Genomic DNA, 22,931 nt, shown 5'->3' on the forward strand with positions numbered 1-22,931 from the left:
CGGAGCTGTGGGAAGGCAGCCCAGAGAGGGTGGGCAGATCAGCCCCCAGGCGCAAGGAGAAGCGTCTCTCAGCATTTACTAGACAAAGGCTGGGTGCGTCTAATTATGATTATTAAAACAATTTCCATGACGATGTCTAATATTATGTTAATTTGAAAACAACTGTATATGAAAACTGTCGACTATAATACCTAAATTCATTTAATGAAACACATCGTTAAGGCAATTAAACCTCCTGGATGTGATTAAGGAACATAATTACGACACTGTTCTGCGCCATAATTGGGTGTCTTTAATCAAGGGGTAAAGTGATCAGCAACACAGCCATTAGTTTGTATTGTTCTGTCTCTGCTGTCCATCATTCTGATTAGGAATTAACCACCGCCACCAGCTTGGCGTGGTGCGTGCCTGTGTGTTTGTGCCTGTGGATGTGTGCGTGTGGGTCCGCGTGAGTGTGTGTTCGTGCACATAACATCTCAGGACACATTTGCTGCAATATTTACCGCTTACTATCTCTGGCTACCGAGCGGGCTTTCTTCCCGGGGAGGTTCCCCTGGAAGGCGCGGGCACTGCTTGGCTTTGCCCGGCCGTGGGGTGGGGGAAGACAAGCCAGGTCCCAGCAAACTCTTGGAGCGACCGGGACCTGGGCTGTTGGGAAGGCAAGGGGCTGGAGGAGGCCCACGCCCTGCCTCCCGGCTCCCGTGGGCAGGGTCCGAAGTGTGCGGGCCGCGCCTGGAATGCTCCCCGCCGGCTCTGGGGAGCGAGGGCGGCCGGTGCCGCTTGTGGCACATGGAACGGTTTCTCCCTTCCCCACTCTCTCGTCTGTCACTGCTTCGGAGCGACGGGACAGCGGAATGAAAAACCTGGCTACCGCTGCCGCCCGACTTTGGGCTCCCTTACTTCGTCTTCGATTCCTTCGAAGGGGGGCGAGGGGTCTGTGCCAGCTAGAGGTGCTGCCACTCCTGGCTCCACTCTCCTGTCTCCCTGTACCGAGCATCATAGCTGGGAAGCGAAGCCACTGGGCCAGTCCCTGGGAAGGTCTTGCCAAGGCGAGCGTCGTGTATGTCGGGGCTGAGGGGAGGAGAGAAGCTCCCCCACCCCCCTTAAATCTTGACAGATGACTTAGCCAGAAATGAACATGTCCCCTTTCAAAAGAGCTTCTTCCCGGTTTCCAACCGCCCCACCGAACCGGGATCTACCCCAGCCTCACCCGGAGCTCCCTCTGCCCCCGCCGCCCAGCCCGGCTCCCTTCCCCGGCCCCCTTACCCCGGCTCGGAGCCTGAGATTGTCCCAGCATGAGTGACATTGGCTTTCCTAATGTAATGACTTATGAAAGATATAATCATGTGTTAAATTGAATCCTCCGCTTAACTGTTAATGGTGTGCTCTGGGCACATTTACGTATTAGATGCTATGGTAACTAATTACCACTAGAAGAAGGGATAATACACTTTCCAGACTTTGACAAATAATTATGAGTGTTCACATCCCTGCTAGCAGCAGTTGCAGCGGATCTGCTGGAATGAGTAAGTGAATAAATGAATGGGTAAGTGAACTTGTGTGCATGGAGGGAACTAGATAATGAATAGTGGTCAAGTGAGTTTTCTTATTAAAACCTTTAATGAAAATGTGATTTAGGGTGGAAGGGGGGGAAAAAAGTGCGACGCTGCCTCTAAACGTAATTAAATCGAGTAATATAAACATCAGAAACATAAATAAGTTTGCTTTTAATTAAAAAGCAGCAGTCAAAGTAAATTATCCACGTGGTCGGAAACTTTACAGCAATTAACACCTTTTTTTTTTTTTTTTTTCCGTGGTGGTGGCGGAGGGGGGTTGTTGGGGGGTTAAATAGACGAGCCAGGACTGTACGACTCTCTCCAGTATCATTTGTAATTGTGATCGCACCGCCACTGCCCACAGGCCGGAGGGATCCTGAGGCTGTAAGCAAACGGCGAAACAGGTCCTTATCGGAGCGGGACAAAACTTTGGGGAAGTCGCTCTGGGCTCCGCGCCGGCCCCGGCCCCCGCCGCCCTCCCGCTCCGCGGGGTCGCTGCTGCCCGTCGGGGCCCGTCCGGTGTCTGGGAAGGCTCCGGCACTAAAGGAGCCTATCAGAGGCTATCAGAGGTTCTCTGTGGAGTATTGCTCTTGGCTGAGGCAGGCGCCGCAGGGGTTAAGCCTCTTGTGCCCGCCGCTCCGGGGCCATCCTGCCGGGGCAGGGGCTAAGGTGGGACCCGCTGCCGGGAGCAGGAGACGGCGTGGCTGCCCCGGCCCCCCGGCCCGACTCTGGAGCTCCTACCAGCCAAATATATCGCAGAAGGGACATCTGCTAAATGAGCAAAGAGCTGAAGCCAGCCTCATTTCCCCGGGGTCACCCATCAGCTCGGTGTCACCCAGCCCGCCCCCCGCATATCCCCGAAGCGCTCCGGAGGGGAATTTGCTCTGGTTCGGTTGGTTCTCCAGCCTCAGGAAGGGTTAAATCTTTCCCCAAGCCCCTAGTTGCCCTTGTCCTCTCAACCTGGTTCAGAGACGTGTAATAAAATAGGAAGCAAATTTATGGTCTGTTTCAAGCACTTTACTGCTGTATTTTTAAATTCATATATGCAGACATAAGAACTATGATCTGTGAATAATTTGAAATGCTATAGGAAAATGATGTATTTTAGATCAAACATAACCGTTTTCTTACATAATTGTCTTGGATTAAAATAAAAAATAAAGATACTTTTCGAACAGAGACAAAGCTGAAAATCTAATGACCGCCATAAACTGCTAGACAGCCATAAATTAACGTCTTCATCAAACAGTGAAGGGATCAGTGCTTATCTAAATCAACAATTATTTCTTCCGAGAAGTTGCAGAACAGATTGCCCCTCTAATACTGTTTTTAAATACTCATAATTGAGGATTGCGGGCAAACAATCGCCTTTCCAGAGTAAACCTCCTCTCCATCAGCCGAAGCCCTCCAAACTCACCGAACACCCAGACCGCTTCCCAGAACCTCTTCGGGGTCCCGTCCCCTTATACCACTGCAGCATCCCTGGAAGCTCGGGTTGCTTTTAGGAAGGGGCGGCAGGAGTCTTTCCTCGCCCTCCCTCTCCCCTGATTTTGTCGGGGGCCGGTGGAGGCAGGAGTGGAGCGCGGGGAGCCCAAGCGGCGCCGGGAGCCCGGCGGGCAGCGGGCGGGGAGTCGGGCGGGCGAGGGTGCGGGTTCTTGCCGCCGCCGCGGGCCGGGGGCATCCCGTAGCGGAGCCATCCCGAAGCGCCGGCATGCCCCCCGTGCTTCAACCCCGAGCTCATCTAATGCCCATCCGCTTTGCAGGTTCAAAGCTTCACCGAGGCGGCACTTCTCCCAGCTGCAGCCACCTGCGATGCCGCTTTTGCGAGAAGCTGCTGTAAAGAATTCATTTTTAGAAAGCAACTGAAAGATACGTTGCGAAGAGAGGCGATTCACTGGCTCACAAGATGGAAATTAGACAGTGAAAGACTTGCTGCCTGTAGGAGATTAGCTAGAGACCAAACTATTTGGAAGAAAGAGGTAGTTGGAAAGACGAGCTGATAGGAAAGAACTCACTGTCAAAAGTCATCACAGGGTGTTTGCTTACTGACTTTTACTCTCCCTGTAGCCAGAACTCAGACTTTTATTCAACTTTGCCGCACTCATAGCTGCTGGTTTTGGGGAAAAAAACTCCAGCCAACATATCAAAATCGGTTTAACAAACCCTTAAAGATAGAATCCTGCAAGGCTTCTAGCAAGAACAAGCTGAAGCTTAGACTTCTTTTGATTATTTATTTTGGTGTAAATAGTTTTGAAGACAAGCACATTTCTGCTGTTACGAATGATGGACTCACACAACCTCAGTACCTGAGATCCCAGGCAAGGTTGATGCATAGAATAGGCTATGTAGGCACATTACTGGTTTGTATGAGGATCAAGATCCCACTACAGTTTCTTGGTTTTAAATGAAAATGGGACATTGTCTACTTTCTTTTTAATATATGCAGCAACTGTTTCTTCATATTACTATTTATAAACATAGACAGTAATTTAAAGATCACAATACTTTCATAAGCATAGCTTTAAGGGGTATTTTTATAATGAGATCATTTTTCTGATATGTTGAGGGTATGTGGCAAGGGTATATAGGCTGGTTTAGGCAATAGGCAGGAAAATACTTAATTTTCTATGGTCTGATAGAATAGCTCTACTCACATGAGTTAAGCATATGTCATGTATAAATTAATGCCTTGAATAATTTTAAAATACAGTGCAATGCAAGTAATGGTAAGAAAGTACCTAGTACCAAACAAAATATTAGATAAAATACAATGTTAAGAGATCTAATTAATTCCTCCCTGCCAAGTTATCTTTCAGACCATTATGGAAAGCTCACTCAGAAATGTGCCCTTCTAAGATCTCAAACAATGCCACCTTTTTAATTTATAAACTTCAGTAACTTCTAATATAGCCTGGAGTTAAAACAATTGCACAGTTACACACACATTTATCAAACCCAGAAAAATGCTGCAGGTCTGTCTTCTCTAGGACATATCTTCAACAACCCTCGCAGACATACCTGACAAGCATTTCTGCATGAAGGAATGAAGAAACACTGATGTCTTTAGGGTACAACCTTGATATTAAATACCTACTTGTAGAACTCAGTAGCTATACAGTGATACCTAGAAAAGTCAAGTTATGCTTTGCTGGTGCAGTGCTGTATATCGTAGCAATTTCATTCATTTCCCCTTTTAAAATGAATGATCTGAGAAGACAGAATATTTTACACTAGGTAGTACATCTTGTACTACACAGAGGTTTGCAAAGGAGCTGCATTTAGGAATAGCTAGTGGATTGCAGATCTTTATACTAATTTTAATACTGTCCTAGGAATGTCAGATGTACCAGGTTTTTTTCCCCATCTGATGAGAACTGGGGATAAAAAACAGACTTGATAATTTCAAAAGAGTTGCTTTATGCCAGTGCTGAATTAAAGGTTTTGGTTTTTTTTCCTTACAGAAATATCTTTCAAGATTAAGTAACAGAAAAATGCAGTGTTTTGAAACAATAATTAAAGAATCAAAGTAATAGTTGTGAATCTGTGAGAAAAGTGTAAACATAAGCTGGAAAAAATACCATGGACAGTCATTCAATATTAAAATATATATATTCCTTTTTATTGCTTCCTTGAAATACAAAATTCATTTAAGATGTTAGATTACTAAAATAATGAAGTTTCAATTTTCTTGCTCAGAAATTCACAATATACCTTAGTTAATTTACGAGCCAGAATGACGGATATTAACTATTAAAGTAGAACCTAGCTGTTGTTCATCTATATACAAAATGTCAGTTTGCACAATTAAGAGCACTTCACAGTCTTTTGAATGACAGAAAGTTCAGTAATGACAAAATAAAAGATCATGTATAATTCTACAAGAGAAATTCACAGACCAGTAATTATTCATAAAAATAGCAGCGCCAAAAGTAGTGACATGCAACTGGCTTAAAAGCATAAACTAAAGAACAACGCTTACATGGTTTTATGTTAGTACATTAGGACATATTGGCAGAGATATGAAAGTCTAATTTACAAACAGGTACACATATACTGGATGTTTTTTTAAGTAATAGCTTATAGCAGTATTGAGTGCCAGCATGAAAATGGAGAAAACACAATCTGTAAATTACAATAATAATAATAATTAAAAAATGAGATTTTATCATTCACATTAGTTCATGATAAATTAACTTTTCTTCTTCAGTGTTATAAAGGGCTGTATTGACTCTATAAACCCATTTTATATGAGAAAAAAAGGTGCTTATATATATTTTCTAATAGCAAAAGATACTATTGATACAGCCATAGATATCAACAACTTCTAGTGAGAGGCTGGTAGTGACCAGCTGAGTCAGATCTCAAAGTGATGAGTGAATGCACCATTTCACTGGAGGGAACAGCAGAGAAATTCACGGGGTACCCATGCACCCCTCCTGCCTGACCCTACACCTGCCAGGTCAGTGGATGCCAGACACTGCTGGGCTGGCAGGGGAGACCCCCCTGCTGAGGTGGAGAGCTGGGACAAGGAAGAACATGTCTGACTGCCTCCCACCACCTTTTCCAGCAGCCCCACTGGCACCTGAATGCTTGCAAATGGCATTGTTATTTCTGCTTAGATGATTTTGCCATCTTAGTGCTCCAGCGACAGACACCAAGAACTGGTTGCTCCTGGGTACTGAACCAGAGGAGATCATCAAAAACAGCATCGTGCCCTGCGTTATGAAACGTGCTCTCCTTGGCACAGCACTCTGTGGCCAGCTTGGCTCCAGGTGGGACTTGAAGGGATGCTGCACCCTTACCCTGTTGTGCTGCCTCAGTTTATTGACCAGAAATACCAAAACCAGGGGCCTTTGAATCCCAGCTCCATGGAGACTGAGTGACTCCTGAGACAGAGGAGCTGCTGGCTCTCAATATGTCACCTCCTCAGTTACTGAGTACATGGACCCAAAGGTCTTAACATTTCCTCTGTCCTGCTCTAGCTGTCATTGCTTTAGATGGGGGTGAGGTTTACTTCCTCTGCAGCTGGGGTATGCCAAGATATTGATGCATTGCTTACCAGCAAAACCAATCTACGAGGAGCCTGGGTTACCAGGAACACAATTCCAGGACAAGCTGGGCAGGGCCTGCTTAACATTTGATTATTTTAGTGCCTGAGCAAAAAGACCATATAACTTTTTTCCTAGCAAAATGCTGGCCTCTTGTGTGGTGCAGAGACTGCTCTCCAACTCTGACGCAAGGCCTCCAAGAGTCTTCATGGAGGTTTCCTGCAACTCTTGAGAAAGATTCTGACTATTTTTCTTTCTTTCTTTCTTTTTTATTTAAATGGAGCATACCCTACAGATTTAATTTGCTATTTTGGAGACAATCAAGTTCTTCTTTTAATTTCTAAATAGATACTATACCAACTGATCACAAACTAATCTGAAACTACTAATGATTTGCATGTCCTTTTGGCACAGTCCTATTATGCCCTATCAAATTATGCAGAAGCCAGTGATATTCTAATTCAAAATCCTAAAAATAGAACACAATTATAAAAAGGAGTCTTCTGTTTAAAACAAATACACACTGTTATTTTCACAGTTGCTTCAGGTTTGTTTTAAAGTTGGATGCCAAAGAAAGATTTATCATAACTGTGGTATGAGACATTTTACAGCTTACATTTAAGCAATAATGGAATACAGTCAACAGTGTAACGATATCAACATTTCCTCTCCCAATAAACCAGGCTCTAATGACCAAACTGGATTGTGAGCTACAACCGAGTACAGAATAGCTTCTACAGAGTAACCGCAGGAGTAAGTAACCTGAGTACAAGAATCTCTCCATAAAAACCAATTTTATTCTGTGGCACAAAGCGATAATCAGCTTTTGCTGGTGATTAAATGTTGAAGCAAAGTTAAAGTACTGAATTAACCACAAAGCCCATTTAATGTAAGTGTACTGCAGACTTGTAGACATTATAGATACCATATATGAATAGAAAATGTTTATCCAATATATCTCACAAAACCACAATTTTCTCCTTGGAGGACTTGGAATGTGGCTGTGCCAATCTCTGAAAGCCTTTCTATGGTTGCTGATGCTTATTTAGGGTATGTGCTTTACACGAGTAACTGAACAAGCCCCTACACAGAAACAATAAATAATAAATAATTCTAATCCTTAGTATGTAGATAGCAGTTTTCTTCCATAGATCATCAAGTCCTTCAGAGATGAGTAAAATTTCTGATTTTGAAAGACTTATACTGGCACATTCTAAAGAGAGATGGTTTTTGGGAACACAAGGCAAGGCCCACAGACATGGCTATTCTCCCATCACAATTATCATCTTGGCAAATTGAGACTGGACAGCGATGAGAATCCTCATCAGTCTCCAAAGTGATGTCTGGGAAGAGAGACAGGGTCTAAAATCTCAGATCCTATGCACTAGGAAATTGATTTTTGAAACAAGAGCTGGTCACCCAGTGAAGCAGGTTGGGCAGTCAGTATGCAGACAACTGCTGTGGCTGCCTAAAATTTTCACTCACTCAAATTTTGGCCCCAAGGAAAAGCCTACTTTCCAATTTTGCAGATGGACAAGTCTGTTTCCAAACACAGGTCACACCGCTCTGCCTATTCAAAACTTAGGCACAGTAAAACAATATTAAAAAGTAGTTTTAGATACCACATTTGCCCTTGAAGCCCTCTTCTTCTTTTGCCTTTTTAGAGAAATGGACAAAGGTAAAAAATAGTCAAAATAAATGCATGAATGTGTTCCTAAGAAAACAGTGAGAGAAACAGAAGGTAATTTTTGAGATGACAGAATCATTTCAAACAGGCTCATATATTTCCTCCATGCAGAATATACCTTTTTTGGCTCGAAAGAGATAGATAAATAGATAATTTAGGCTTGATCCAGAGCCTATTAAAATCAACAGAACTTCCTTTCTGACTTTAAATGACTGCAGGAAAAAAAATATATTTGACCAGTTTGCAAAAAAAGAAATAGTAAGAGAAGCAAAGCATTCAACCTCAGTACATAAAACTGAAGTTAGAAATGTGTTGCCAGTAAGACATTCTTGCAAATTATCTTCCACCACCCCACACAACTTCCATCACATCTTCCAAATAAGGGCTAAGACTCTCAAGACCATGAAGGGAACAGAGCAAACAAAAAGTTAGAATAATAAGCATTAGAAATGCTTTCACTCCCTAGAATTAAGTTCTCCCTTTCTTGCTATTATGCTTCTTTGAGCAGATGCTGAGATTCCTCCAGTTGATGGCTATATGGGACCTCCCAACCTAACAAGGGTGAACCCCCAGGACAGAGGGCTGCTGAGCCTGTTTCCCATATCAATGGCCTGGATTCAGCTTGCTCTTATCCTCCCTGTAAATCCTGCTCGTCTCATGGCCAGGAGTATGGGGATCCATCTTGTAGGGATGCTGGGCTATTTACTCGCCCAGAGTCTTGTCATCTCACCTCACTTCTCACAACTCAGGCAGGACAAATTGAGGTTGCATGTCCCTGCACCTTATATCTACCTCCAGCCCAATGGCTTTTCTCCTTAGAAACAAAGAGGAAGGAGGTAAAAGCAGAGAGGGGAAAAGCAAATGTTTTCAAAAATATAAAGCTGAGTGATGAAACAGAGCAAACATGGAGATTAGTAGAAGGCATATAGGCAGCTGCTCAATTTCTTAAGGGCCTTAGCTTGTAACGAAAGGCAATATCAACGTCTGGCAGGAGGATACCAAGGCCCATACGACTGTTATCAAGTCTGACAGCTTTGTTTTCTGCTAGTTCTACATCAAAATGAGACAATAGTATGAAAAGAAACATCTTCATCTCATTCATTGCGAGGAACCTCCCTGGACACATGCTGATCCCAGAGCCAAATGGCATTAGAAAATACTTCAGTTTTCTTCCTGCCTTGTAGAATGTTGTTTTCTTCTTTCCATTCTCTATGTATCGATCGAACTTATACTCCTGAAAATAAAAGAGAGAGAGAGACAGCGTGATATCTAACAAGGCAGTTACATGAGCTGCTTTCTTTGCACAATGGTAACGCGTCTGAAACCCAGAAAATAAGATAAAGAGGAAGACAAGGAGCTGACAGCTTCTTCTTTATACTTGGTTCCCTCAAGTTTCATTAACTCACATTATCTTTCCTGCAAAGAACACTCCTTAAATCCACTTACTTAGCTTAGCCCTTTTTCATCAAGCTCCTTCAACTTCCACATCTCATCCACTGAGTGTCTGGCCTATATTGATTGTAATTAGATTTTGACCGCTTTGTAGCAGGGACAATGAACCTTAGTGGAAGGACAATTTTCTTGTAAAGCATCATACGCACCCAGTGTGGTACATACATCATGAATAAGGATAAACTGACAAATTCTGCAAATGCCTATGAATAAATTAATGCATTGCACTGATCTTGCTCTTGCAAGCTAGAGCAAAATCCATCCTTCTTTTGCACCTAGTGGTGCAGATTATTTGAAAACCAGATCTGATGCTTTGCAGTCAATTTTCATTTCAGTTGGAGATAGTTGCTGCTTAATTTGCCACATCTTTCCTTCAAATGTTTTGCTCCAGAAGCTCTGAGTAAAGCAGGACAACTGCCAATAACTGACCATTACAAAGTAAGGTTTGAGGTTGTACTTGTAACCTACGTTCCATAAACTGAACATCTTTCTGACTAATTTCCAGTAGCAGGATCCCTGTGTAGAGATCGTTCATGTTTTTGAATGAAGGAGATCTGGCATCCTCACTCAGTCAATGGCAAATTAACCACTTACAAAACCCTCCTGCATGCTTTGAATAAAAATGACAGACACTTCTTGCTTATGGTCACTCATTAGCATTTGTCCTGCTTTGCATACATCTGCTATAGCAGCAGCCATTTGGAGCTGGCTGGGAACAAGTCAGTCAGACAGAAACCGACCTCAACTGATTACAAAAACCCCCACCACCGTTAAAAATACACTGATACTGATTTATCCATCAGATTAAAGGCCCTGAAGACCATGCACTGCAGGTCTTGCTGTTGAGAAAAGACAGTGTCAGGGGAGGTGGTCTATGAAAAAGGGAACAAGTATAAGGTGCACTGGATGTAACTCTGGGTGCTGAAGAACAGGAGCCTGTTTCTCTAAATGGCAGAGGCCTGGATATTCCATAAAAATAAAGGTGATTCTATGTCTGCTTCCACTGACAAGTAATGCTTTTCAATCTCTTTGAACACCTCAGCCAAAAGGAAGCATGCCCTTATCTTTTCCCCTGGGAAGTTATTGCTTCAGTTGAAGCAGCACAGTAACAAATGAAAGCCCAGAATAACAACAAGATTCACTTCCTGAAATCTAAATCCTGCTGGTCTAAAAAAGCACCACTAAATATGAACTGCAATAGCTTAAAAACCCAACCCAACCCCACTCAGAGCTCTTCGCTTTGTTCAAACCTTTCCACAAGGTGCACTCCCGGTGTCTGGATCAATTAAGAACTGTGGTATTGAACACACAGACACACTGGGTCAAACCTTATGCTTGCTTTGTCATAATAAGAGCCTTCTGAGACTTGTACTTGCTTTTAACAAAAAATAAACTGGTGTCTAAGGAATTGGGAAAGCAGAAAACAAGTGCAAGACAGGAATGTAACCAATGACAGTGACTCAGGCTTGTGCTGCTGAAGCCCCTTGAGTTGAGTAGTGTTTCCTTAAAAGCTAGTTCACTAGCTACATAAAGACTAACTTTGGACAATGAAGAAATTTTCAACCATGCACGAGGTCTCCTAGAAGAGACAGGGTGGCTCAAAGCAAGGAAGAGGTGAAGACAGTGATGAAGCAAAGACAGGTGATGAAGTTCTGTGTGGATGGCCTGCTACGGGTATTATGAAAACTGAGCAATCTCCTGTGATGTAAGTCAAATCTTGTATTTAGCCTTGTTTGGGAAGTCACCACATAGGGTTTCCTGCAGGGTTTCCTGATATTTCACTCAACAGGTTTTGCAGAGTTAATTTACTGAGCTCCTCAACTAGCTGCGTTAGGATTTAGGGGTTCACTTATCCACTTCATAGAAAACTGACTCATTTATTTAGGCTTTAATGAGTGGAGAAAGAGGTCACCAATATATGCTTACACTTATACAATATGGTGCCAAAGCAGAAGATAGCTTGAACTTAAATTTATGTATCCAGGAGAAAAAGCATTGCTACAAAATTATCTCGTCAAGCTGCCTGTTTTCCCAGGAAAAGTTTTCCCTAAATACATGACAAGCTCAAGACTGCACCTTTCAAAAAATTCATTCTCCATCTCTATCTGATCCTCAGTAGTTATTGTTGAAAGCACACTGCATATTTTAAGAACCAAACAGAACAGTGATTTCCCCACTTTTCGAGAGGGCCCATGTGCTGAAATCAATGTACTGCAATGTGTGGATTGCTCATTCACTATCAAAAAGATAAAATATATGAACTAAAGCTGTACTGTGAAAGCTGAGCAGAGCTGATACTAAGCAGATATATTCAAGCAATGGAAATATGGTAATATATTCCGGCAATTATTGGATAAGGGAGGGGATCAGTTTCCACACTGATGCTTTTGGTCTAGGACCTAAACAAACAGATGGACTTTTGACAAATCAATAATGTTCTCCAAAATAAAGTGTTAAGAATAAAATGAAAAAAAAAAGCTTATTTGTTAGCTGCTATCTATCCCTATAAAGGATAAAACTATTAAAAAACTATTTGCCAGTAGACAGATTATTTTTAAAATCCTAATTTTTTTAGCAGGTTTTATCTTCATTTCTGGGTGGGGACAGCCAGCAGAACCCTCCTGGAAGTAATTTTAATTTTCATGGCTCCAGTGTTCATCCCAGTGACTACACCTTACTCCTGCTGACTCCAACATGCTCCACACCTCCTCTCACTGAGGCTGGCAGGGTTCCTGCACAGCGAGATGCTGTCCCACACCAACCAGACACTTGATTCTCATCTTTTCTCTGCAACCTCATATCTTTAAATCCCTGAAAGGAAGAGCCTCAGGGAGCAATGTCTCTAACATGGGCTTTCTACAAGCATGCAAAAAAATCCAGTTCTTATTTGCCTCAAATGCCAAGGATGGAAATCAGTATGGGAGACAGCCATTTGCTTAGGAATATAGGGGTGTGGAGTGGATCAGGTACAAGCTCTTGCCTCTGAGGCAGAGGAGCCATTTAACAGCCTCAGCGTGCACCCTTGCTCTTCCTTGCTCTTCCTCTGTGGCACCCTGGGCTGGGGACAGCAATCTGGGGAGCAACCTAGCCGAGAGGACTATTCAATTTGCATGCAGGTGGTGAACTTCTGAAGCCGTATTAAGGCTGAGGCAGGGTGGATTAATTTCGAGTCTTTGATATTCATTAACTCGAGCGTCAGAGAAAAATACAAGGAGATGACACAATTACCCTCCGAGCTCCGCTGCAGAGCAACAGCTTTACAGTCTCAAGTTCACAACACTCTAATTGATCAAGAAGGGGTGAATCCCTACGAAGGGAGGTGAAAAAGCATAAGGCTCAAGTAAGACACTGCTATTATAGGGCTTCAGAGAGTCAATGATGCTTTGCGGGCACTTAGCTAAATGGCCCACATTATTTGCTATTTAAACCACCTTCTATTATTCAGCCCTCCTTGGGTATCAAATGATCCACTGCCAAACAAAGCCCACATTTAGCCTAAAGTTTATGGTAGTCAATGCGCAATTGTCAATTCCTTTGAAAGCAGTGGCAGTCAGTCTCATCACCATATTTCTCTCTTCAGGCCATGAATCCTTTGACCTGTAGGGCCGTAGAAAATACATCTGAAAGTAGGAAGATTTGTTCCACAAGACAGAACAGCAGTAAAAAAAAAACCAACAACCCACAGATCACAAACGGCTTGGCTGCTTCGATGTGCCTGGAGTAGAAAGAGTAGCACCAGCTGAATGTTTACCTTAGGATCTTCATAGACCTCAGGGTCCATGTGTAAAATCTGCGGGTAAAGGGCTATCCAGTCTCCTTTCCTCAAAACGACTTCTTGATTCCCTTCAAGCTTGAGAACAAAATCCTCCTGGCTGATGCGGATGTTCATGGAGGACGAGCACATCCTTAAACTCTCGTTTAAGGCACTCTCTGCGATTAAAAAAAAGCAGAGGAGGGGGAGAAGCGTCAGAAATATGGGAGATGACTGGAAGTTATACATGGCTACAGCTGCTTAATCTCGACGGGTTTAGTAGAGCAGACTAAAGGAAAAGAAAGGAAAAAAGCACATAAACCAACCAAACATAAAGCAGAGATCAGGAGGAGGCAATAAACACCCCCGCAGGGCTGGGGTGGGGCAGCCGGGATGCTGAACCTCCCGATGTGATTCTCACTGATGGTGCTGAGAAATCCTGTCGGTTGTAAGCAGCACCAAGTTTTGGGTGAAAAGTCATTATTCAGGCATCATGTTGAAAACAACGCAATAAAAAGATATGAACGCTTTATCCATTTACATATATTTTGGCGGTTGCAAACAAACACCAGCCAAAGCATCCATGGAGCTGTTTAGCTTGCTTTTCGAAAGCTGTTGGATGTAATGGCAGGACTATATGTTAGAAAGATCATTCTGCTTGTTAATTCTGCAGTCATTCTGAGAATTTTTAAATGTATTTTCTTTTCAATGCGCTATGCTGCCAAACGATAGTGTCTGTTACGGTCAGAGTGAATGAAAGCAATTCATTATTGCTTGGTAATTTTAAGAGAGAAAGACACTTCTAATTGAGTAAGAGGAAACAAAACATAATTCTTTCAGGTTTGGGGAAAGCAAGATTTCTGTCTCCACCATCACATTCTGGAAGGCTCCAGAAGCTGAATGTCCTTGCTTTCCCAGTGGCCTTCACCTTTTGCTCCTAGCACGACAGATTTTATGGCTAATTTCCGGCAATTTATCCTGGCAGTTTGAGGAGGAATTCCTTTGGGAATAATATGCATAATTTGCATAAATCATTCTGATAGCATGTATATCAGCATGTAGCTCCTGTCTAGGGCTGCATCTCTCACTTTGTAATCAAAACTGACTATTTTTCCACCAGTGTGTATGGGTACTGCTATATGTGACTTGATTCCTTCTAATCATTAGTGTGAAAAACAGCCTAAAATGGGGTTTCATGTGCACGTAGTAATCCATTTCTGTCTGCATTTACATTTTGTGATATCAAATAAGCCTTCTCTAAGTGTTCACCAAGGCACTGCAATTGCTGCACCCAAAAGGTTAGTTTATTAGAGACAGTAGCTACCCAGTGTAGATGCCTCTGAAAAAAAATAATAACAAACGTTCTTTCACTAAAAATTAAATCTGGTGCAGCATGCATAGCAAATAAAGTGGCCCTGGATGCTTTCTTGCAGGAGGTTTTTCCTTAAGCATGCATTTGTCTAAAGAAATGAGGCTGCGGTCAGCTTTGTGTGGCCAGCGCCGTGATTCAATGTGACGTACAGTGAGTCTGTGCATATTCTTTTGGACTGCCTTCGTTACTATAATCAGGCAGAGTCAAATCGGCTTGTTGGTGACGAAGCCAGAAAAGAACCCTGGTTCCAGAAGATGGCCTCTACTGCGGATAGCCACAAGGCACCTGACACGATAGATTTCAACTGGCAGCGCTCTGGCAACAAAACTTTGCACGGTACAAAGGAAGGGTCCAGTCTCTGCTCCAGACCGCCTTCAACCCGCAGAAAATGAAGCTGGTAACTTCATGCTGGTCCACCATTTGGGAATGGTGGTGACATGCATAGCAACAGCAGAAATCAAACAGGGAAGAGGGAAGGAGGGAAAAAAAAGAGAGAAATAATTATTAAAATGATGCTGTGAAATAGCAGGTTTATGTTTAACCACCCAAGCGATGCGGTCACATCCTATCGGTGGACATTCTCCCAGAAAACGCACAGTCCCTGCCTGCTGCCGGATCCCAAATGACAATCGGGCAGCATATCTTATGCAGAAGTTAATCACAATAATGGAGCACAAAGTGTGGCTTAGCGGTCAGATCGTAAATGACAAATCTGTTTTACCTTCCAGTACCAGTTATGTGGGGAAGGCAAGCTTGGCTCTTGCTCTGAGCGATCATGCCGATAATCATTAGATGACAAAAGTAATGAGTCACATTATGATCAACAAAGGAGAATGGAGCTTATATGGCTTTGCAGGCTTACATTAAAAAAATAGACAGTCAGCTTTCCACAAATGCCGGAGCTATACATTGAGAGGAATGACAACTGCACAATAAAACTGCAGCCTTTACTTGCAGTTGTCATAGTTCAGCAGACACCAGCCATCGCCGCTGACAGACCAGCTGGGTAGCTTGGGAGGCCTTCCATTCTGCACCGTGAGGTACAGTAAATTATCTAGCACGGTAGAGCAACATCTGTTTCTGTGCTTGTGCCGAACAAACAAGGCAATTTAAAGCATACCAAGGGATAACCAAGCAGCAAATGAACATGACCCTCATTTTTTTCCTCCCTTCTTACACACATGAGATGCTAAACTTCACTGTGTGAGCGCTACATAAAGAAGCCAGGCTGTTGTTTGATAAGGTGTTGTCAGAGAGATTTTACATATTTTCTAGAGAGAGAGAGAGGGGGAAAAAAGAGAGAGAGAGATATCTCTCATAGTATTGTTATTCTTAGAATCCTCCCACTTCTCTCTTCATTTCTCTTATACTAAAGCTAGCACTCAGCTTCCAATTCATTCTAGACTTTTTTTTTTTAAAAACTGTTTCAATATACTTATAAATATTCAGTCTTTAAACCCTAATTTGCTATACTTAGTTCACATGCCTTCAAGCATTTGTCTTCCAATTTCCACTGAATAAATGCGTACTAATGAGAAATAGAGCAAGCTGCTGAGGCAAAGCTGGGTGACTTGAGCCTGGCCTGCCACCAGCTTGTGATAGGCAGGCAAATTGAGTTAAAATGAAAAGTCTTGTCAGCTGAAATACAACATGGTAGCCAAACAGCAAGCTGTCAATCATCCAGCCAAAACAAGGGACTGCAGGTAATAAAAGGTCATTGCGAATCATAAGTGCATTTGGCTTTCGTAGGCAAGTTAATTTTAATTAAACATGATCTCTATCGGTAAATGTTTTATAAAACTTATTGTGCAATAATGGATTGTTAATTTTACACTAACACATAGCAGGTAATAGGGTATCATAATTATTAGAGTGTATTGTAGGAAAATAGCTATTGAGTATGCAAATATTTGGGGGGGTCATTTACCCACAGGCATCATGGTGTGCCAACACAAACGATAATTTGAAACAAGTACATCTGCATCTTACAAAGAACTAAATGGTACTGCCCAGCCCATTCCAGAAAAATATATTTATTTCTTTCAATCCAACCAAAGATTTTAATGCTGAGCATTTGTGTTATGAATATGCACTCTGTATTAGTTGGTTTTGGGTTCCTATCCTTTCTCATGTACAAAACAATTTTTCAAGCTGTGCTTTTTTTGCAGGAAATATCTGGGATTCAGCAATGACCTGAGGCAAGAATACTTCACGATATAAATGAATGGACTAATATTAAACAAACGAACTCACTAAACATGCCTAGCATTAAACATGCACTAAGTATATCTCTGCTTTACCCCTGGCATTTTCATTATAACCATTTTAACTGACAGACCATTCTCATGTGTCCTTTGCCATGTTAGAACTCTCTTGTGAGCCATAATGACTAACAATGTATGTTACTCTGTGTACACAAATACACTTTTGGATTTTGGGATTGTATTGTCCTACGTATACAATATGAAGTGTGCTGCCCTAGAAATGCCATCAGAAAAAGATAACGAGGGCCAACATTTGCTAGCTTTGTTTTGGGTTAAAAGTGCTTTAGTTTTTTTGTTTGGTTGGTTTGTTTTATTTTGTTTGTTTGTTTGTTTGGGCTTTTTTTACCTGCTCCCCTTTTTTTTTAAATTAAAAAAGTCCAATAACTGTGCTTAGAATTCAGGAATAAATCAGGCCATGTTGTTCTCTCGACCCAAAGAACCTGACCACAATAACAATGCTACTTCCCGAGAAAGACTTTTAGCAGTTCATCCTTGTTCTCCATAGAATGAGGAATCAAAAAAAAGTCTCTTGTTATAGTAGGCCAAAAAGAGGACGAAGAATCAGAGCGCTTAAAACAGGAGAATGAGATGACAAGGTGATGAACATGCAAGAATCCCACCTGGTCTGCCTTACTCAAGAGCGGGGACACAAATCCCAGTTTCCTATGCCCTGGGTTGGCGCAAGGGGAGCAGGAAGAAGAAAAGCTCAGCCTTGGAGGTTTGGGGTCAGCGGCCTGAGCCTTCCTGCAACGGGGGAATTTTTGGTGTGCAAACAATGCAATTTGGGACCTTTGTCCTGCCTCCACATTTATTAACAAAACATCCCTTTTCCCCTTTCCACCGAAGCATGACTTTAATTCTCTTATGGTACAGATTTTTTTTCTATATTATTATTTTATGGGACAGTATCCAGCCCTTTATGACTTAAGTGCCAGAAGGATTGAAATCGAGCTTCTGTTCATATCACATTATGTTTAACATGATTATAAAATTTAACAAAAGTGTTACAAGAATACTACAAAGTAGGATGTGGCACTTCCCTCTCAACACATAAATCAAATGCTACCAAGGTACTTCAAGATTTCAAGGAGAAGCAGAGAAATGACACAGTTAATGTTTTAAACTGTTCATACTGTTTTGCACCAGATGGTTTTAGTGAACTACATGCTTTTATTTTCCTGATTCCTACACTTCTGGGGAGCCTTTTTTTCCCCTTTTTTTCCTTGCCTTTCCCATCTCAGTCTCCAAATACAAACTAAATTCTCCTTTGATCTTCTTGATGCTTGGTAACTTATTGTTTGGTGTATGCTAGCTCTGATGTGAAGCAGATTTACTCGTGTTCCTTAAAAGTACATTAAATGCTTAGAATGTCATGTTATTCATCAGAAGTGTCCTTGTCATCCAATATCTCCTCTATTTCAAAAGCATTCTCCATCGGTTAGAGATAAATTTGCATCAAAACAACCATGACTCCAGATGAAACCAACTTAGTAGACTCATGCTATATAAGATTAATATTAATGCTCTAACATAAAGGAATTGGATCAAACTCAATTTTATATTTGTACTACAAGAAGCAAATCAAGTTTGAACACAGATTCTTGAGACACGTCACACTGGATTGTCCTGGAGAATGGCAGCTGTTACTTAGATCCAGACCAGGCACAGAGACTGCACTGCTTCACCATCATCTCTTGACAAAGCTTTGTTTAAGAGTGGAACATCAGTTCATCCCATGAGCTACCAAGACATAATAGACATGCGCTACAAAGACCTATAGACATATGCTTGTTTTGAACAGGGGACTGTTTCTGATATTTAAAAAGAGAGGATTATTGAACCTTTAAACTTCTATTCAGCTGTTGTCTACCCTGTGGAGACTTCCAGATGCTTAAAGGTACCTGCCTGCTATACCCTCTCTCCTCTCTTGGGCTAATTTTACCATTTCTCTTGCCAGTGTCTGTGCACTAGCAAATGAAGTGAAATCAACAGCTCATGCTCTGAAGGCCTATACAGCTCCTGAATCAAACAACTTCCAATGGCCACTGGCAAGGGTCTCCCTTTGAACCTCTGATCCAGAACTGGAAGACGTGTAGCTCCCTTAAAGTTCATTATGTTGAATAAAGGTACTTTTTTTCAGTACTGAAAACACCATTTATACTGTGTGAATTTTTATCTTCTTATATTTCATTTGGAGGCATTGTCCAACAGAAGCCTGCTTTAGAAGTCTTTTTTGTTTTGTTCAAGAGAGAAAGAAAGAAACTGCCCATGGAAAAAATATATTTGCAGTTTAAATACACTACCCCACTTTAATTTCAGAAAAGGGTCTTTCTTGGCAGTACCATACAGAAGTATTTGAAATGCATTAACACATCGGCAGATGCTCAGAATCAAACAACTTAATAGGCATCAACTTTTTTTTCAAATAATTGCAAAGCTTCGATTTAGCCTTTTGCATACCTTGCATAGTTAATTACCTAGGCTTTAATGTTTACATGCAATGAGAGTATCTACAGCTATAAACTACATAATTTATAATTGATGTAAATGGCTGTTATTATGTCAATTAGGCAGCTGTGTCCTCCACCTTCTCAGTAAACAGAAATGAGTGATAAACTGAGTTTGCCGGGAGAGCCCCTCTTCTCTTCCTAACAGATAAAAATAAATTACCTAGGTAGACCAGGTTGTCCAATTGTTCTCTGGTGAGGTGGATGTTATATGTGGGCCCTCTCTTTTGACCTGTTGACTGCAGCAAATGGTCAATCTCGTCACGCACCGCTGCAAGAGCTTCTGGGTGCCGCAGAAGATAATACATGGCCCAGAATGTAGCTGGAATCGTGTTTCCCACAGAGGCCCACAGGAAGGCAAAATGATGTGCTGGGAGAAAATAAGTGAAAAGGAAGATTAATAGCGTTTATTACACTGATTAGATTTGCAGTGTGCTAATTAAAAGATGTTAGGACACAGACCCAGCCAAGGATCAGTGAATGCTAATGAGGACCAATAGGCTTCTGAAGTCTAATTTTCTGCTTAATGAGAATAGTTTGAAATGTAATGTCGGGGGGGTGGGGGGAATAAGGGGAGGAAATGCAGCTCAGTTATAATCTTTCTCATTATCACCATTAAGTATCTTGTTTTACCACCTCAGCACAAAAAAAAAAATCAATTATCATAGAGGGTTGTTTCAGAGTAAAACATTTTATCATTAGCCAATTAGAAAGAACATAAAAAAATTTCAAGGTCGCCATTTTGCCTTTTTATTTCAAAGGTCTATAGTAAATTATTTTATTTTAGACAAGCAATCATTCATAAGTTTCCTACCTGCTTTGTCATAATCTCCAAGCAGCTCATATTTCTCAAATATATCTTGTCTGGCTTGGACCACTTTTGACCCTCCCAGCCATTTTGTCATGTTCTGAAGTAAAAAATGATGTATAAGCTCCTTTCGAACCTTCTTGGTAGCTCCTAGCAACTCAATTGGTATGTTTGCAGCTAAATAGGGAAAGCTGGCATCAAACTTGATAAATTTGTCTCTGATTTCACTAATAACTTTGTGGCCATCTGCAGCAGGAACTCTTCCATATAGTGTTACAAAACTGGCTTCAAACATTACAGAGCAGCAGAATTTGTACATTTTTTCTGTTTCCCAATCTGTTGCTTGTGAGCATTTCCATTCAAATATATCCTGGAGATTTTTCATCATGTGGTCAGAAATGATATCCAAAGGCTTGCCTTGTAGATACTGGTAGATTCTGTGCAGGTTTTCCTTGAGATCGGGGAATTTTCCTTTTGACAAGGCTGGGTAGTCAAAAGTTTTGGAAGCCATTTTATTAGCAAATTCATGAAATTCAAGTTGCTTGCTATTCCGGATGACATAAACATATTGAAATGGGTCCATGATAAAGGTAATATATCTACCTGAATAGAAGAAAAGAAAAAAATTAAGAGACATATGCATTTTTATAATCTGGTGACACTTTCAGAAGCAATAACTGATAAACCAAAGACTGTAAAAAAAGCATGCAAAAAAACCCCCAAAAAAACCAAAGATATGTGAATAAATCTGCACAGAAAAAAATAATAAAAAAAGTAATAACTTTTATTTAGATCCTCTTTGTCAGGTTGTAGATTCCACCTGTGTACACTTTGAAGGCTCTTCTAAAATCAGTGTGAAGCCATTTCTATTAAGACTGATCTCCTGTTAGTGCCAACAATGGAGTGTGATCTCTTCAACTGTAGTGCTCTGAAATAAATCATTTACTACTCTGGTCTAATTCATGAAAATGCAGTGTGGAGTTGTAGCAACATTTGAAAATTGAAGGTTTTTACCAGTGGAAAGTGTAAAACATACACATTTCACCTTCATAGAGGAAAGTGGATGACGGGGTCTGGAGTGGAAAACATGCCACTTAGGGAGCTTTTTTCCAAGTAAATTACACAGGAACTCAAAATCTGTCGGTTACAGGTTTAACTGCACACTGCAAACTCCCAACATTTAAACCTTCTCTCACATCTGTGTTTTTCCCCTGAAGTTTTGCTAACTTTTTGTTAAGAATGTGCTTAGTATGCTTAACATGACTACCTTACGATGTGAATTTGAAGTCATAGCTTACAATGTAGAAGGCCACGATTTTTACCATGGGTCCTCCTTTGGGGTACACACAGCCCCATTGTGTCAGAGTACACCAAAAACTTCCTACCCTTCCCAGGGTACTTAATTAGGTGACACAGTGATAACTTCAGCTGCTTGTACAGAGGGATAGGATTGCATCAAGTTTGATGCTTTTTTAAATTGCCCCTGCCAGAAAAAATCTTGCAATTTTGCCCTAAAATTCTAATCAACTGCTAAAGAAAAGCATTTGGGTGAACTGTCATGAATCAAAATGTTAATGCTCCCAAAGCTCAATTAAATCTTAACTGTTCATACATGATTCTAAATTTAGAGTTCCTGATTCTTACCTTGAATGAAGACAGAAAAAGGGTACCTATTAAAATGTACACATCCTCTGTGAAATATCCCAGTTACAAAATCTGGAAAGCAGCAAAGTTTCCAGCACTTACAGTCTAATTCTGTCTTACTAAAGGGACAAATCTCCTTTGATTTTAATGGGAACACTACATGCTTAACTGAGGACCAAATTTGGCTCTGTGACAGATGTCCAGAGATAAAGTAGTCACTACCACTAAAAATGTCAACAAGTATCCATGGTTACCATATAGTGATACGTGAATTATCATAGTTATTCCATATTCTGACTTATACACACACAGAGTGCTCCATGGTATCTGGGTGCACCCTGGACTTCCTCTACAATTACCAGCTGCCATAATTTCTCTCCCAATTACATCAGCTGCAATCCCAGTGAACCAGTAAGGAAATGTAAAGGATAAGTTGAGACAGAATTTGATCCCCTTTTTTTTTGTCAACAGTGTGCGAGAGTTCTTAAGATACTTGCAGATTTTGCTTTATTGTAACATAATCAACCATAGGCATAAATTTAATTTTAAAGAAAAATATTTTGAGAAACTGGCATGAAATAGAGATCTTGAATTCTCAGTCTCCTTTTTTTGACCAGTTCTTCCTTTCCAGACCACAGAGGCTGAAAAGAATTTTTAGTCTCGACCTGTGCAGGATCTTCGTTAAGTGTCCTAGAATCACTCTCTCTTTCCAGCTTTCACCCACCTTCATGCTCTTTATTGAGGCTACCATCTTCGTGATCAAAGCTTGGAAAAAATGCCCATTGGAGCAATTTTTAATAAATAGATTTGGAGTGTTATTAACCCTAAAGATGAAAGCTGGC

The 22,931-nt window shown here is 41.4% G+C and overlaps 2 protein-coding genes across 6 annotated transcripts in view; one reads left to right on the forward strand and one right to left on the reverse strand.

The window, feature by feature from the left end:
• The first annotated feature begins 1,444 nt into the window (after positions 1-1,444).
• LOC113944994 lies at positions 1,445-2,555 on the forward strand. Of its 2 annotated transcripts, none has more exons than XM_027638805.1 (2): positions 1,445-1,526; positions 1,921-2,555. In XM_027638805.1, the coding sequence occupies exons 1-2, from the start codon at positions 1,475-1,477 to the stop codon at positions 2,475-2,477; spliced, it is 609 nt and encodes a 202-aa protein (XP_027494606.1). In that variant the 5' UTR covers positions 1,445-1,474; the 3' UTR covers positions 2,478-2,555. The 2 variants fall into 2 exon arrangements, with proteins under 2 accessions (XP_027494606.1, XP_027494607.1); XM_027638806.1 differs by having other exon boundaries at positions 1,476-1,546.
• Positions 2,556-5,146: 2,591 nt separating this feature from the next.
• The window catches only part of LOC113944923 (25-hydroxycholesterol 7-alpha-hydroxylase), a 130,197-nt gene continuing 112,412 nt past the window's right edge, over positions 5,147-22,931 (reverse strand). For all 4 annotated transcript variants that reach the window (XM_027638609.1, XM_027638610.1, XM_027638611.1 and 1 more), the window contains exons 3-6: positions 20,452-21,048; positions 19,801-20,007; positions 13,495-13,673; positions 5,147-9,525 (exon numbers count right to left, since the gene is read on the reverse strand). In XM_027638609.1, the coding sequence (XP_027494410.1) occupies positions 9,229-9,525; positions 13,495-13,673; positions 19,801-20,007; positions 20,452-21,048 (1,280 nt within the window). In that variant the 3' untranslated portion in view covers positions 5,147-9,228. The remainder of the gene's footprint in view (positions 9,526-13,494; positions 13,674-19,800; positions 20,008-20,451; positions 21,049-22,931) is intronic.

The sequence above is a fragment of the Corapipo altera genome, unplaced genomic scaffold, assembly GCF_003945725.1.
Source record: "Corapipo altera isolate COAL_440 unplaced genomic scaffold, ASM394572v1 49, whole genome shotgun sequence".
Taxonomy (NCBI): Eukaryota; Metazoa; Chordata; class Aves; order Passeriformes; family Pipridae; genus Corapipo; species Corapipo altera.